The sequence below is a fragment of the Bufo bufo genome, chromosome 2, assembly GCF_905171765.1.
Source record: "Bufo bufo chromosome 2, aBufBuf1.1, whole genome shotgun sequence".
Taxonomy (NCBI): domain Eukaryota; kingdom Metazoa; phylum Chordata; class Amphibia; order Anura; family Bufonidae; genus Bufo; species Bufo bufo.
In genome coordinates, this window is record NC_053390.1 from 184,829,237 (window position 1) to 184,847,603 (window position 18,367).

The window sequence follows — 18,367 nt, forward strand, 5'->3', positions numbered from 1 at the left end:
ACAATTTACGACACATTTAACAAACAGCGAAAATACTATTCATAATGGCACAAAATAAAAAAAGACTGAGGAAAAATATTCTGGGGCAATCTATAACACTATTAATAAATCTCCCTCCATGTCTGTGTACAGGGAATTATATAATAAGATCAACAACAAAAGCAATCACAAGAACAACGTCATTGTAAAAAAGTGCAAGAGCACTGATCCCCAAATAATGATCTTCAAGCTTGACTCCTCTGTCCCTTATTTGAGAGCAACCTTCCTTCCCTTTTTCTGAATGTGATTGTTCCAGCTGTGTTCAGAGACACTGAATAATACAGACTTGATGTATGCACTAAATGCTATTACCTAATTATCATTCAGGTTTCTGCCTGCTCTCAATATGATTGCTTCCAAGCAGGAAGTATCACAGCTCATTGGGTGGTCCATTACTACAACAAATTAGTCTAACTAACCCACACTTTTGTATGTTTGACTATGGCCAATAAGGTTAAGTTATAAAGTGGAGACGGAAGAATAAACTGTCAGCTTAGAACACAAGTCTAAAAGATCACAGGACGTTGCAATTAATGAGTACAAACATACAAAAGTTTTGAAATCCTTGGAATTGCCTCCACTAAACAAGAAACAGCCTTTTCTATGAAAACAGATGTTGGGAAATACACAGAAATGTATGTTTTAGAAGATCCAAATAATCATTCATAAACTATATTTGTAAGTGAAATCAAGTAAATCGATTTCTATTGATAGGATATGGAGGATGCAATAAAGAGTGAGTATGTAGATGAAAAGAAAGGGATTTGGGTAAACTTTTGAAATTTGTTTCCCCCTACTGATATAGAGGAAGGTACAAAAAAACTCATATGGCATGAACCAATCAGCACAAAAAAGGAAAAATGTTCCCTTCCCTACTGATCCCTGGTAGCAATCAGACTGAATCAACCTTCATAACTATAATTAATTAATGTTATTATGCTCTAAGAAATAATCTAAGCCTTTGTGAAGTCATCAACAGTTCCACAAGGTCATAGCTCTTATAGTAAAGAAGGCTTTTTCCTTTAGAGATTTTACCAGTTTTTTTTCTTGAAGAAAGGTCTGTCCTCTTTGTTTTTTAGGGGATTTTATATGCAGTATCTCTTCACCATATGTTTTGCATGGACCATTAATATACTAGTACACCTTAATCATGTTCTTTTAATCTTGCCTTATAACTTATATCCTTCATGCCATTTATCAGTTTTGTTGCTCTTCTTTGAACTTTTTCCAACTCCATGGCATCATTACTATGAACTGGGACCCAGAATTAAACATTTTGCTCTACTGTTATGGAAAGCTATTAGTGCCATACTACAAATGCCAAATAAGATATTGGTATCTTTCATAGCTTTTGTCAAAAAATTGCAGAAAAATAATGTCTTAACGTGTTTAGTTTGTAGCAGAGATGCAGCTTGTTATTCTAGTAAAGAATATGCTGTTTGGAGTAGAGCTTGAGGAGTCTGATTGTCCTGTCTGGGTCTTTGCATTTTTAATGAAGTTGATAGAGAATGGGACTGGAGTTACTTTTTCAGATATTAAGAAATCTACTAAGGCTGCCCAGATGTAGCTAAAACCAGGTATGGATTAAAAAAACTGATAGAATCTGCCCTTTATACTGTCTCTCCCTTTACAATCCACACCTGGTGTTAGCTTCGAATCTGCATTTGGAAATATGATCCAAACCTGACCTTGCATGGACAGCCTTAATAAACTATTGATCTTTGAAGGAACCACATTAGGTTCACTAATAAAAAATGAAGCACAATAGGCACGAACATTAAGCTGGGATGTGCCTCCCATTAAAACAAGGTTGAACAGTGGGCCATTGGATTTGTTTCTTTGTCTTTATGTAAATGTAGATAACTATCCAGTAATGTTATTGCTATTCTAGTTACAACATATATCTATACCTATATCTATCTATCTATCTTAGTGCTACTAACTGTGCAATTAAATGTTTGTTGAAAGAGTTAAAAATGTGGTCCTATCCCTTAAAAATACAAAAAGTGTTCATTTAGATTCCATTAGAGATACTGTTGGCATGAAAATGAATCCCAGGCTGAACACACAGCAAGAAAAGTGCAGTTATAAGGTTATAATAAAGCCCAGATTTGATAGCATTATCCATGTAGTGTGGTGAACCACACACAAACAAACAGCTCTGAATGAAGAATGAGAACCGTATGGTCAACCCTTCCAATTCAAACATCATTATTGCTTTTTAACATGAGCCATCCAAATTACTCAGCCAAAAAAATAGGTAAAAGGAAATCCAAAAATAATTTGGGCTGTATGTGTATTTTGTAAATTGAAACTACAGGTTGTTAAACACAACTTACTGCTTAGTTAACCCTTTTATAATGTCCCCTAAAAAAGTCATATAAAGCGATAAAAGTTCACGGTTCCTTTTACTAATGTTTTTCTGTGACTGAAGCATTATCAACCTATCGAAATGCCATAATGTTTACAGAAACCTAGCTTTGGAGACCAAAGAGTGAAATTTTCTTGCGCGCCTCACCCTTTTTGATAGTATAAATATTACATCTGTATTCTAAGTTTAGGCTTGAAGAGAAAGTGGTTTCAAAAGGTTTTGAAATTATTTTCTTTGATGGAAAGCTATTTGATGGTTGAAAGGACATTTTTCAGTAAGAAACCTGGAGAGCATTATGAAAGGTTAGTGTGATGAAATCATACACTGTATGATATTCATTAAAACATTTTTCAGTCTGTTCAATAAAAGGTTCAGCCGCAGTAATATACATTATGTCTGAGTTACTTTTCAGTCTTTTTATTGTTTGCCTAATTAGTTACCTCCTCTATATTTTATCAAAATTTGTACTTTGCTTAATAAGTAAATGAAAAAATTGTTGTCACAACATTGCAGGGGTTTTACACATCTGTCAACACCCGTCACCTGCTCTGTTAGAACGTTCTTAGCTAGCAGATTGGGTCCCAACTACAGACTACCATTCATTAATAGAGATGTGACAGCAACATAGTTCCTTACCCCTGGAGACTAAGACATGGGATTAAGTAATTAGTAGCCTTTGCATTTTAATGGTAGTTGTATTATGCTTTATTTAACCTAGATTGGTGCTGCAGAGAACGCTTCCCCCTGTAGTTAAGAGCTGATAGGGAATGTGTTACCTATCATTTTTCTGCCAGTTAATACCAGATAGTGACCCATATTCTTTTTTCGAATGTTTATATATTCTGATTGTAAATTTTTTATGCTATTTCCTGAACATGATTATAGAAAGTGCCATCTTGACTGAATTTTATTTAATAACATTTAGATAGCAGCCATCGTGGACCATAGACATAATAAACAGTACGAACTCATTGACTTCTATGGTTTTTTTTTCAAGGCATGCTCCTTATGACCTGTGGAGAGATACAAGGACAGAGTGGATAAGCTTTGACAATCAACTATTGTGGATGGTGGATCCTGTGTTATTTGAATATAGGTGACATTGGTCATTGTAAATTCTGCTTTTACTGATAATGAGATGCCTGCTGAATAGTGATCTTTACAGACTAAGAAGTGGCATCTATTATTTGTTCTATCCAGCTGTAGTATTTTTTTTTTCTTACAACTAATATAATTGCTAATCTTATAAGCTTTACTACCGCATCATGTGTTCAAGTATTTAAGACACTATTAGGCCTCCTGCACACGACCGTATGGCTTTTTTAATGTTTTGCGGTCCGTTTTTCTCTGATCCGTTGTTCCGTTTTTTGTTTCCGTTGTGTTTCCGTTTCTGTTCCGTTTTTCCGTATGGCATATGCAGTATACAGTAATTACATAGATAAAATTGGGCTGGGCATAACATTTTCAATAGATACGGACCGTATACGGAACGCAAAAAACGGCCAGTAAACGGGGGGAAAAAACGGTCGAGTGCAGGAGTCCTTAATCAGTATACTATTTACTATATTCCAATAAAAGTGATATTTATAGATGTAATGCATTTATAATTCAGAGATTCTATGCTTTTGATAGACTGACAATGGGCAAACATGTCCAGATTTTAACTCAACCCCTGGCCTTTGACAACTGAGGATCAATCAGCAGCCCAGATCTTCAATGGGTCATACACTTACATGGAACAATTATCTATAAACTAACCCTTAAAAGGGTTGTCTCACTTCAGCAAATTGTATTTATCATGTAGACAAAGTGAATACAAGGCACTTAATAATGCATTGTGATTGTGCATATTGTTTCCTTTGCTGGCTTGATTCATTTTTCAATTACATTATACACTCCCATTTTCAGGGATTACAATCACAACTGCAGCACAGATACAAGGTGGCAAGGATGGGAGCTGCACATGCATGTCTATGAGTGCTCCCATGGTCCCTGCCACTAGAACTAAAATAGTTCCCATCAATTAAAGTGTGTCCCATTTAGAGATGAGTGAATTGAACCTGACAAAGTGGAATTCGATCCAAATTTGAGGAATTATTTGATTTGCACCAAATCCGAATTTCCCCACGCTTCTTGGTAACAAATCAAATTTTTTCCTAAAAAGGCTGCTGTACATGTTAGGACATGGAGCAAGGAACTCTGGATACGAGGGATCACCAACAATGCCATGCATGGAGCCAATCAGCAGCCAGACAGCCCTGTGATGTCACAGCCCTATAAATAGCCTCAGCCATCTTGGATTCTGCCGTTTTCCAGATGCTGGTAAATATGGCTGGTCAGGGGATTGGAGACGTGTCACCTAGATCTCATGGCCACATGACCCCTGTGGGGGCTAAATTGGAGGAGGAGAAGGAGGACATTGTAGCACAAGCAATGTTTAATGGTTTTTCTACATTGGTAACAGGAGAGGAGGAACAGGAGCAGCCGGAGGAGCAAGATGGGAATGAGGAAGACAAGGCAGATGACCAAGACACACCGCGGCAGTATATAGTGGAGATGGAGGCAGGTAGTCCCTCCGAGTCACTTGGGCAAATGGCCCACTGCATGCTCACTTGCTTGGGTTGTGACAGCCAAATTGTCACTATTCGGCAGAGGGATGACTGCTGGAACTCCACCGTGTTAGACCCAAAATGGGGACCTTTTTTACACCCGCTGAGAGGGAGGAAAAATGAGACACACAACAGATCCTGTCTGTGTAGCATAGCAGCTGTAAGGCTCGTATTGTCCCATCAGAAATGGCTTATTATTTGGTAGCCAAAAGCAGTAGTGGGTACAAAACACAGAAGACATGCAAATATTCCAGAATATCTCTGTTCTGGATCCACTTCATTTATTTTTTTTTGGGCATTAGCGATACTAATGGATTACTAACCAAATGCTGACTGACTGAAGGCGGATACTCAACAGACAGGATCCGTTTTTTGGGGGGTTATTGTTCTTATGGATCAGAGGAAGGGCAAAATAATCAGTGATGTCAACACAAACTTACTGCTGACACCCTGTCCACTCTGTCGGGGGGCGGGGGGGGGCTCTGCTTGTATAAGCGTTTAATAGAACAGGTTCTGTAGACATCTATGTGGAATCAGCTGATGACAGTGTAAAATAAGTGCGTTCTTTCACGTTATAGTAGGATCTTGGCCCTCTGCACGGTTCTTTATATCTGATGCTAACCTCAACCTGTAAGGCTGAAATCTATTGTAGTAGATAATATAGGTGACGAAGGCTTAAAGTTTAGGATTAATGAAACGACTTTTGTGTTTGTCTATATTATCTACTACAATTACACTTGAGTTATTTGGTCATCTTTGGCCCTGTAACTGCCTAAAGAAGTGAAGAGTGCAGTGATTCTAAGAGTGACGCCTGTCATCTGTGTGTCATACTGACTCACAGTATTGTTTCACTACCACAGCCTCACTATGCATGTTGCTGCAAGGCACATTGTTGTACACTTCTATATAATCTCTCTGCAGGCAGGAAATAGGAGTTTTTTTTAACACAATTCGCCACAAATGAATTCAGATCGAATAAAATCTTTTCGGAAAATTCGGCGAACCAACCGAATTGAATTTTTGAAAAATTCTCTCATCTCTAGTTGCATCATTTTGTCATTTTGATTGTGTCATTTTGTGATTTTTTAAGTTGACCTTTCATGGTAAGCACTTGCATAATAGCATCCATTTTTCAGAGAAGTGTACATGTAGAGCACTGACACAATAATTCCAATTCCCATAGGCCAAGGACTGAATAGGCCAAGAAATTTGATTTGAGTACAAATCTATTCTACCTGAACTGAAATTGTTTTACATACCTGTAAAATCTACCCAACTGATTCTGAAGAAATTCTGATTTTACCTATTCAGAATTTCTAAAACAATTCAGATCGAATTTCAATTCTAATTAATTGATTTGTTCATCTCTAGTTTGTATATATGAAGATTCTATGGTAAATTATAAGAAAAGGTATATTCCAATGTTTTCAAAATGGATTGTAACCTAACCTAACTCAACTGAATGCATCCAGGTTGGAAAATTGTAGTTTAGGCTTAATGAAACGACTTTTGTGTTTGTCTATATTATCTACTACAATAATAAGCTAAAACAGCTGTATGTGTGTATGTATGTTTATATGTGTTATTCTCAATAAGATCATGCTATACTGTCATTTCTAACATCTGCCACCTCTTATAGCTCACAAGAAAGAAAAAAAGAAGGTCTGAGGAGAAAAGCAACTATATAAAATAATCTATTGACATCATTCATTCAACATCTCAAATCTAGTTTCAGTGAGAAATAAGACTCTCACGATTTCGCTATGCTGTTGTCTTCTCAGTGTAACATGAGTGTTTATGCCTGAATGGAAGTACAACGTGTATTCAAATGCAAAGCATACCATTCCAGTTTCAGTGAGAACCAAGGTGTAATCAGCCTCTTTATGCTCTAAGTCATTCACAAGAAGAATGTACATAACATTGCTGAAGGTAAAGGTTCCTTCATGTCAAGAGAAATATTCAACTCAAGAGTGGAATGTAAAGCTTTTCTATATGACCATAAGCCATGTGATTGAACAATAAATCATCACATCTACACCCACACTCATATCTCTATCTTGAGTATTGAAGAAAGCTATTTTTTCTAATAAAATGTAATGAATATATTTATTGAACTATTAATAAATGTGCACAATTTGAAGTCTTATTACTCAACAAATTGTACATTTAATTCTACGTATAGAATATAGTGATTACTCAATATTTGTCATATGGAGAAATTGGTATTCTGTGTCATTTTCAATAAACAGAAGCATATACTAACCTAATTTATGTACATTGAGTTTATAGGTGCCCATATACCTACTTTATATCTACAGACTAGACGTACATGCTTGGTTCCGTCAGGCGTTATGGCCCCTATACACTGCTCGATGGAGAAGACGATTGTGGGGATGGAAGTGTTCCTTCTCGACAATTGCCTACTGGTCAGTGGAGACAATCATTTACATGCAACAATCCCCTCCACAGTATGTGTAATAGCGATCACTAATGCCTTCGCTCATCTCAATACAGAATCATTGCTTGTGGGTAGCAGAGTGCTGTTTATCTTGTTACCGATAATATGCCCAAATATCAGGCAATATAAAAGGGCCTTGTGTATTTTCAATGGGGAAAGAGGGGAAAGTTGCTACCAAACTCTTCTGGCTGCAGTTTACCCTTGGGAGAACAAAAGTATTGGACGTTAAAATACACTAGAATGTCTAATGTACACAGGGCCTTCAGTTCTGCAAATCTGTTGCTGAAGATGTTTATATGCTCCATAGCCTACATAGGTGGTGATTTGCTAATCACCAACAGATCTCAAAAGAGACCTACAAAGCAAATGCTATAATTATATTCAAATAACCTTTACCAAATGATTAACAGACTGAGATTGCAACTACTATATGTTCAGAATGTGAAAAACAATAAGGTATCTTATTTTATCAATATTCAGAAAGTTTTATCATTTAGCCAAACATAAGTGTGATAAATAAAGTCCCGGGTACCCCAATTGGAACAGTTTTTATTACTGCAACATATTTTCCCCATTGAAGACAATGGCTGCTAAAATAATGATCCGTTTTAGCCTCCAGTGTTTTATACAGAGGAAATAGGATTCTTTCATGAGGATATTACCCGCTAGCAAATAGCAAGCTTGCAACTTACTTATATTTAGTCTCCATACATGAAGTATATAGGAACATTTAAACATATTAGTTCATTTATGGAATACTCAAAATAATTGGCCGAGGCAATGAAGACTGTCTCTAAACTAGGCTATAATTATTGCCTATAGAGGAGGGCAAGTAAGTGCGTTAAAATTGACAAATGCAGTAGCAATAACTTCACAACTCAAAAGGAAATAATGAGCAGCAAAAAAGCAGTGAACAAAAAATGCAATGTACAGGCTTGATCTGCTGCCCTAAGAAGAGGTTTCTTGATGTCTCCATGTATACAATTTTAGCATAAGCATATCTACACCTTGTATCAGCCCTATACACACTGTTTTACATTTTTAAAGACACTGCTTTCCTTTTATAACCATGTCAAAAGATCTGTTTTCTCTTTTGTTACAGCTATGACAAACCCTCCCTGCAGCTTCACCATTAACATGTCTGTTGCCTGTCAGACCACTCAAAGATAATGTCATTTATCTGAGGGTGGCACAAGACCAGTCATTAGCCTCAATAAAAGACCTCAAACAAAGGCCAGATGATGTTTTCCTTTTCAGTGCTTGTATGCTAGCAGGTCACAGTTGTAATGGACGAATGGCTAAAATCTAAGTCTAAATCTCCTCAACAAGGAAAAAGTGTGGAGACATAACATTTTAATTATGTGATTTGCCACTTACCAGACCACAAAGCTAAAAAAAAACATTAATTAGCCCACAGAAAAATTGACCTGATAAATATACCACATATATATGTTTTTTGGGATGGGAATAGAATTACAAACAGATGATACTATTACAAAATCAATGAAATGGATGTTGTCCAATTCCATGAAATTCACTTATTGATGTGGTACAGACTTTGTAATAGTAAAACTGAATGCAGCATCACAAAAGAACCTCTTATATAATAAAACCCTTGTGTGGTTCAATGCAGGGAGGTGGGAATTAAGAGCAGATGTGACTTTTTCTTCTATTGCATTCTGTGGAATAGTACCATTAGCTTTAAAGAAAGCTTGATACATTGTTCTACAAATGCATCCACACCATACTATATACCGAGTGTCAAACCATTGAACTCATCTTTACATTACAATGTGACCTCATACGAAATGTCACATATAGATTGGCAGATGCTATAAAATATTAAAGATTATAAATACTACATAAATATCATCCTCACATTTAGGTTACAGTTAAGGTGCATTTATTATCTGTCTAGACTCAAATCTAAAGGTGGCCATGCACATTAGTCTAATTCTGGTTAAAACTGACCATTTTAACCAAAATGATTATTTGTCTGCTGGAGTTAAACAGTGAACATTTCAGCGGATGGATGACAGCCTTCTATGGTCTGGAAAGAATATGTCAATCCATACTTAGAAAAAAAAAAACTATTTGGCACTGCCCTATGAGCAAACAAGATTTATACTTCTGGAGTAGCACCCCAGACTTGCTATTCTAGTTGATGCTCAGCCCATACAGTTCATTGAAACATCTGTGTCGATAGAAAAAATAAGCAGTACTCACTAATCTTAAAATACCCGGCACTTTACTGTTTCTTCCATTACAAACTGGTTTGGATGTGGGTGTGCATCAGGCCTGATATACACTTCTAAACCCATTTGTATTGGAAGAAGCAATAAAGTGGCAAGTATTTGATGATTGGTGAGTGACACTGATTTTCTCTATGGACACACAGGTTCTGAGAGGTCAACCATTTTTAAAATGTAGTGGCTATTCCATGAACTATCTTTCCATGAAAGAATGTTCCATGAACCTTCCCAGAAAGATATTTTCTTTCTTTCTCAGGTCACCATTGACCAATCCATACATGGGCAGTTTGAACAACAGTAATGTCTGAAAAGAACTAAGATGTATATGTCTGTGTCACCAGACCATCATTTGTTTAACGGTTGTTTAACCATCAACCTACTTGTGTCTAATGTGTATAGCCATCGTTAGCTGTGAAAACACATCAAGCTCTCCTATGCCCTTTTTCTTTGCTGACTAATCCTAGTATTAGCTTTTTAAAAGAACAAAACCACTCTGAGCGGATGTGGAACCCAGACCAAATGGAGTGTCAAGTTATTCCAATAGTCATAACCTAAGTAAAGTACCGCACAGTGCAATTTGTAGTTGTAGAGTAGATGACAAGTGGTACAATATGTTTAACATATCTTCATTAAGTTCAGTAGGACAAAGAACCCAATTTTTTTTTACTAATTAGGAAGACATACCAAAGATTTTGTTTAATATATTCACTATATTAATGGTTCCAATAAATGAAATACTTATTTTTCAACAGAGCTGGTCATTTTCTGATTTGCCAGAAGTCAGATGCTGCATTTTTAAATAGTATGATTAAGTAAAAAACCACTAAGATCTTGAACCAGGCTTATTTTCAGGCACCCATATTTAGCAGTGTATTTAATTGCTAAATCACTTATGTAGATTTAAGAAGTGGCTGCTGTGAAGCCTCAATAGACTTTGTATTTCAATTAGGGTCTGTGACCTTTTTGACCCAATGTTTTAGTCTGCCCATTATGTTCAAGACATTGAAGAGACACACCATAATCAGGGCCATCAATGCATTAATCAGATTGGACTCTATGTAAGCATAAAGTGATTTGGGGGTTGGGACAATCTAATACAAAGCCTGACAACATTTCTAAATATTGTCAAAATCTTACTACTAAAAGTACTTTGAAAAGGTAAAACAGCTTTAAAAGAAAGATAATATAGGACATATTGAACTAAGCACAACAGATTTATCTGAAGCTAGAATAGGGTACATTTAATATGACTGTATAATATACTCCATTCTATTGAACTTTGTAAACCTTCTTCTTAACAAACATTGCTTTGGTCAACTGGAAATATAGAAAAACAGGAAACCCTAATAAGCCCCATTGTTAATCCCTAAGATGAAGATCCGTGTTCACCTGATACAAGTATCAATTTTACAAAAGATTTTCTAAGCCTATGGTTTTAGTTACCTTTGAGCCATGGGAAATTACATTTTTGAAATTGGTTCAAAGCCCTAGTACATGCATCATTTGGTTTCTTTCCTTTACAGAGTCACGTACAAGCACATGAACCATTTATGTTGACATATTACCTTCTGACCCAATGAAAGAGTATATTAACTGTATTCTATAATGGGAAACATGTTAAATGGTAATGTGGAGAGTTCAGATATTCAGATATTTCTTACTCTACTTATCAGAATCATTCGATTGAAGAGCAGCTAGGAAACACCCATGAAGACAATATAACATAGTTTCATGTGATGCAAGTCCTAGACTACCAACCAATCAATTATCCTAGCCTTAATGAGAATCTTCATTTGTCACTTGGTTTGGAGCTGCATGTGTAGCTTGTCTTTTTATTGCCCAACCATTTGAACATAATTCATTGTGCTTGGTAAGCTTCCTTTCTTGCAAATATCCAGCCATTTTCAAGGTAGATCATCCATTTTAATGTTTCTACTGTCCTCCTTATAGAGATTGAGTGTATTGGCTTACATACAGTCATTGCAAGCAATACATTTTGATCATAAAGATCAGATTTTTTCATTCATAGTGAAAATAAAAATACAATAAAATCATTGTAAATTAAAAAAAAAAAAATCTCTCCCTCCTCCCTCATTTTAATAGCAGTTGGTTGAACATTTCCGAATATTTCTGTAGAGTCAAGGCAACAGCAATAAGATATCACAAGAATCTGACTGGTTTAAAAGGGAAATATTTGCTTGAGGCAGGCCAGGAGGGGAAGGTGACAAAGAATACAACATTGTGATGTAAAACATGACTTTACTCTTTCAATGCCAAAGAAAGCTTCAGAGATTGCCTGGTAATTGAATTCACTGCAGAGTTAATAACCGAAGCCATAAAAAACACAACAATGGCTAAAATATAATTCTCACACACATTTTATCTCTGAAGGAGCACTGTGAAAGGAATTATTAAGAGAAGCAGGGAAACCACAGCATGCTAATCTTTGTTGCCATGACAGCAGCCTTTGAGATTCTGAAATGTACAGATTGCCAGCTAAACAAAATTGTTGATTGTGAACATTTGGCTGGAAGATTAAAAGGCTAAAGGGGATATAAAAGGGCGGTACCTCCCACATTCCAGGAAGCCACTAAATCCAATCGAAAAGACCTGACTCCTTAACCAGTGCTATTATAATCACTGGATTAGGGCAATTTATCTGGACTGTTAAGGCTGATTAAGAAACTGCACATTACAGATTATTGACAGGCAAAATACCTACAGTATAAGAGCTAAAGCATAAACAAAGGCCTACAAATGTATGCCGAGCATAGCTCACTGCTGTAAAATGTGATTAGCTTTCTAGCCTCTTCACACCAACACTTATTGCGGCGTGCATACTGCGCGCTTGTAAAAAAAAAAAACTGCCACAAGAGTCAATTACATTTCTAACGTTGTATAGATAACAGACGCCATAAAATTCTAAAATCTGACTAATGGTTTTATAAAACGCGAGCACCCAGATGATTCACTTTATTTGATGCCATTTCTTAAATTCGCCTTTTTATTGTATCTTTACGCTTTAATTGTATCTATTAGGTTGATTTACTCCTATTTAAATGATGGCTGTTACGCTTTTTTAAAAACATTTTTTTAAAAATTAGATGCAAGGGTTAAACAAGACGGTCCTGACCATGACTATGGAATGCATAATATTCACAGTACTTAATTCATGAAGGGAAAAAAAAAAGCACACACCACACACACAAGGGTTCACAGCCTGTAGAATGCATTTGACCCTTAATTATCAATCAACAAAAGCACTAGTTCCCCAGAGAAACCTTACGCCCTCTGGATAACTGCTAGTAAATAACCTGCCTCAATGAGCAGCAAGAATAGCCATTCTCTATAACCAGTCCTAACATTTGATTTGCTCATGTGCTTTCAAGCTACTTAGCATTCACACAGTTCAAGACAGACTGTTCGAAATCAAAGGAGTGCCTGAAACAGTGCTGTCTTGCATTTCTCGAAATAGCTCTCTTGTTTCATCCTTAGAAAAAAAAAAAAAAACTTGATTTTTTTTCCTCTCTGTGCAATTCTATCTACTCCAGCTCTGCCAATGCAAGAGGATACATGAGACACCTCCCCCACCCCATGGGCAAACAGAGCAGATTATTGTAACCATGTCATCTCTCACTGGTTGTTTATACTCAAGCCTGTTGTGCAAATAGAGCTGGCTGCTACAGGCAATAAGAATTATGGGGGAGGGGTGGAATAGTAGCTGCATTAACACCAGATAAACACAGGAAACAAAACAAAGCCGAAAAAAAAACCCGTCCTGCTAAATAAAAGCCAATGAATATAAATAAGTTAGAGATAATTTGTAGGCAGAAGGAAAAGGTGGGAACCTGTTTGCGTAACATTCACATCGGCTCAGTGCTTTAAAGAAACCTACAAGATCGCAAATCTTTAAAACTAAAAAAAATTGCAAACATAGATTGTTTTTTTTTTGTCTTGAGCACTTGTTTTTAAGAGTGGGAAGGTAAAGAGGTCAAAGCTGGATTCTTTTAAGCACAAGTATATCAAACAATGAACATGAAAAAAAAGAGAGAATGCTGATATATTACATTCTAATGCAGTGAATGGCAAATAGTAGGGAAAATATGAATGGTTTTACTTTACCTTTTCTGTTTTTAACTTTTTATTTCGCCTGTGGCTTTCTTCTTCTTCCTCTTCTTTTTTGCCTAGTACAGAGCTACCCATTATCCCTGAATCAACTGTACTCTTAGCCAACTCCCCTGCAAGGCTATTGCCACAATGAAAAGGGCTGCCATTCCCAGGGGCCTTTCCACCTCCAAAACCATACAAATGCACAACTGCTTGGTTATTCACTCCAGTGTTGGAATGCCCAAGGTCATACAATTTATTAGTGTTGTCCTTTCTAGACTTTCCAGAATCCTTATCCCTTTTTGAGCCCCTGGTGCTTTGGCTTTTACTTCCAGTTCTCTCCTCTTTGACATTTTTCCCACAAGTAGTATTTGCAGTGAGGCCAACTCCATTAGTGCTATGGCCCAGTGCTGCATTCATACCAGCTGGAGATGCCACCTCCCCAAGGCGTCCTGCCTCCTGCTGTCTTTTGCCAGTGCCACTGCTAATCTCAGGAATCCCATACAAAGATGCAGAAGGCAATGACTTATTAACATCCTTCGAAGTTTTACTCCTTTTCACTTTTGATCTGCTAGTCTCTTTGTGGCTGTTCCCTTGAGAGCTGGATGGTTGCTGAACAGAAGCAAATTTGAGGCTCTCAGCTAATGTAGAGGAGGTAGAGTTAACTGGTCCACTTGATGCCAAGCAATGTCCACTGTCCTTGGTATTCGTTGAATTGCTCATTTCAAATTTCTGTCTGTCCTTCTCCAAATCTGCATCCAAATCAATAATCAAATTTCCCACACCAATTTCCCAGTCATCACCACTGTCATAGGCATCAACTGCAGTTGGATCCACACCTTTCCCTATAGTAGAAGTGCTCAATGACATCCTGAAGTTGAGACAAGTGGTATTACATTCCCATGAACTTGTTTTTGGAGAAAGGTGGACATTCGTCTGTTTTTGTGTGGTGTTGTCCAAATGTATTACTTGTTAAAAAAAAATGGAAACAAATCCAAGTTATTCCAAGAAAAAGTTAAGTATTTTGTCCAATATATTCCATTAACTGTCCAAATGTGAATTCGGTTGATTTACAGCTCCTGTGGGGTGGTAAAGACAGTCAGGGTTATACAACTGAACCTAAACATCTATTGCATTTTACAACATGAGTCATATCATAATGTTTTTATATGTAATGATTCCTAGTGTAACAATGTAATAAAACATATATCATGTCTATAATAATGATCTGGCCACATATGTATCATATGTGTGTTTTGTAAACTATACAGTGAGGGATATGGGGGGGGGGGGGGAAGCAAACAGCAATGTAATCAGCCAGCAGAGAATGGTAAGGTGCGTTAAATATAGTATTACTGACTGCACAGGAAACTGATTAAGACATACACTTTAAGTGTTCTGCACCATGGTGGCCTCTGTGACCGCCACTGAGGTTATGTTTGACAAAGACGAGCAAAAGGCAGTTTTTAAAAAGATTAACATTATGCACAATACTGATGTGATTATGAGAAGAGACAGGTAACTTACCTTTTGTCATTTTATTTGATTAATAAGGCCACCAAGATAGAATCCTATAACCCATAGAAATCGAACCAGGTAGATTCCACATCTTACTTAAAGCACTGCGAGTTATGAAGGAGAAAACAAGTCATGTATCCCGAGCAGAGGGTCACCATGTAATTCACAATATTCCTTGTTAGCCAAAACATCAGAATTTTCCACTTTATTTCCCTCTCTCTTTCTCTCTGCAGTCTTCCTTCCTTTCAGTTTTACATCTGGGATTCACACTGAAGAGAAAAGCACAAGGAGGAATTCTTTCACAATTTCATCCATGGAAAGGAAAAAAAAAAAAAATCCCCCAAAAAATGGATAGAGGGGGGGAAAAGTTGTAGGGTTTTATTCACTGACACCACTTGAATCACGTCTTTCCTTTAAACATAGATTTCACAGCCATCCTGATCAGTTAAGTAATGATCCCTATGAACAAACCTACAGGCGTCCGGTTGTAACAAGACAGAATGTGCTAACATCCAGATAAATTAGTGAAAGGGAGAGAGAGAGAGAGAGAGGGAGGGAGGGGGGGGTGAAGAAAGAGAGAGAGGGAGAGAAAATAGAGGGACTGAAACTCTGGTCTGGATTCAGCTCTGTGCTTTCTCAGGAAGTGGCATTTCCCACACCCTCCCCCAACCACTAGTTTTTCTGACAAATCTGCTTTCTTGAAAACACATGAAGAGAAGGGGAGGGGGGCTGCTGCTTGGAACAGTGATGGATCTGTGATCTGATAAACCTATTATCAAAACATTTTTAAGTGTGATGCTCAATCTTCAGAGAGATGTGAGCCTTCTCCTCTGCACACTGTAATTTGTTTGTGCTGCTTCAGCAAGTCATTGCAGCGTTTAACTGTTTAGGGTCAATATGTAAAGGCCAATGGCCGTGCTCTCGCATTTACAACCTTACAGCTGGCTGAAGAGATGCATACATCTTGATCCGATATTAGTCCACAGCATTTCATCGCTTTTATGTTAATATGGCTCTTTTTTTTTTTTTTTCGCTGTGCCACTGAAGTGATCCCTGTGCATGCTTAGTATTTTTAATTAGCTGACATTCCCAGTTAAAACGCTGTAATGAATTGTTGATAGATTGAAAGTCTAGAGTGGTTTATTAGAAGAGGAGAGAGAGAGAGAGAGAGAGAGGGTGGGGGAAGGGCAGTTAGCAACAAGCAGCCATCTGAAAGCAGCTATTTTGTTGCAGCTCAAGCTTTTACATCACGTGAGGATCAAGAGCTCAATTGCTTGTCGTGACGTGAAAACACAAAATGGGTGACAGACAATATCAGCAAAATGCTCATCTGGGTTTTTACACAAGCAACCCTCTTTAGGTTCTCCTGCTCTCCCTTCCTTCCCCTGCCACAACTAGTAATCATGAATGCGAAACAGTTCTTTCTGCAGCTGTACATCTGCGTCTCAGGGGGGGAAAAACAGACAACGTGCTAGGCATGCATGGGAAGGGCTCTTTTCCCCCTACTGATAGGGGTTACATGTGTCTGGGAGAAATAGAGACATATTACTGTATCCATTATCTTTTGTTTATAAATACAACCAATCTATTCTACAACACAGAATTCACTGACATCACTGCTGTCCTATGGGGCTCCATATCATGAGCTAAACATATACTATTAGGCAAATAAAAGATCGAAATGCTGAATTTAAGCTTGGTAAAAGGCATTAGTCTCTGAAAGGTTACTGAAACATAATCACACTCTAGGGATTACATGACAGCACAGCCAAAGCGCAAATTATATATATATATATATAAAAGTATCACACACCTTTTAGTTAGCGGATGATCTTGTGACTGGAGATATTGGCGATAAAGTAGTGATCATGGGGGCTAGAAGACTTTATTTTTTTTTTCCTGAATGAGCTGACCTCATGGCTGATTACACGGAAAATAAATTGCACTGATTGGTCGAGTTAAGGGTTAATGTCCTTAGAATGCGACTCAGCTTCCTAGGTTTCAATAGAAGAGAGGTGGAAGGAAAAGTTTTAATCTTGCTGTCAGTGCACTGAGCAGAAAGATACTGTCAAAAATCCACTCAAGGCTTTCTGTCTTGTGGATAGAATAATATTCTGTTTAGGTCTATATTAGTGGCGTTGGAGTTGGCTTCCAGGGAAATGTGTAGGAAATATCCTGAGTGGAGATGTATGAGGAGCTGCACACTCGCCCCTTCATTCCTCTGATCTAAGACAAACAGCTTCCCAGTTATTTTACTGGACAAGTTAGCAGTTCAGTATGACACAGCGTTTCACACATGTACTTACGATCTGAATAGGATCAAGATGACCTTTGCTTCTAATTGCATCAATGTTTTATGCTGCTGCCACCGAGAGCTTATTATACACCTATACTGTGCTCATGATCCCTCCTGTTTGTACATTACAGAAAGCTATTTCTTCTTAATGATCACTAGGCGAGCAGCAGGACTCAGGGAAAAAAAATAAAAAATCACAACTGGGAAAGAGAGAAGAAGAGAATTGAGCAGTGTCTCTACCTGAAAGGACTTTTCTTTGTTCCTAATGCCCTTTCTCCTACGGCCAATCAGAGTCGAGCATTTGTGGAACTCGGCCTGCCGATTGGCTGCTTTTTTCTTTAGCCTCAGTGGGGGAGGCGAACGAGAGCATAGTGCTGTGTATACACTTCTAACAAACACTCATGTAAGAGGAGAAGCCAGTTACACGACAGGCTGCAGAAAAAATTACCCTAGCAATAAACACATGTTCCTAACTGAATTATGAGCAGTGTGAAATGCAAACCTGCTCAGCACAAAGGGACTGTCTGTCACAATACAGCTCTGAGCACAGCCCCGGCTAGGGAAAGGGAATACGCCAAAAACACATGTAATTGCTAGGTGCTGTCGCCAGTCAAACAAAGCATGTAGCTCATGTCTATTTCAAAAATGAATTGACTGTACATAGAGACTGGAATATCTATGGAACCTCAAAATTATTATGGAAATCTCTGAATATAG

General features: G+C 37.5%; 1 protein-coding gene across 4 annotated transcripts in view; it reads right to left on the bottom strand.

Annotated features, from left to right (window-relative positions):
- ZNF608 (zinc finger protein 608) overlaps positions 1-17,754 on the bottom strand; it is a 77,053-nt gene extending 59,299 nt beyond the window's left edge. For 2 of the 4 annotated variants that reach the window (XM_040415967.1, XM_040415966.1), the window contains exons 1-2: positions 15,364-15,956; positions 13,852-14,915 (exon numbers count right to left, since the gene is read on the bottom strand). In XM_040415967.1, coding sequence (XP_040271901.1) covers positions 13,852-14,706 — 855 coding nt within the window. In that variant the 5' untranslated portion in view covers positions 14,707-14,915; positions 15,364-15,956. Of the gene's footprint in view, positions 1-13,851; positions 14,916-15,363; positions 15,957-17,167; positions 17,349-17,660 lie in introns of those variants that run through there. The other 2 variants (XM_040415964.1, XM_040415965.1) reach the window with 2 other exon arrangements.
- Positions 17,755-18,367: the final 613 nt, after the last annotated feature.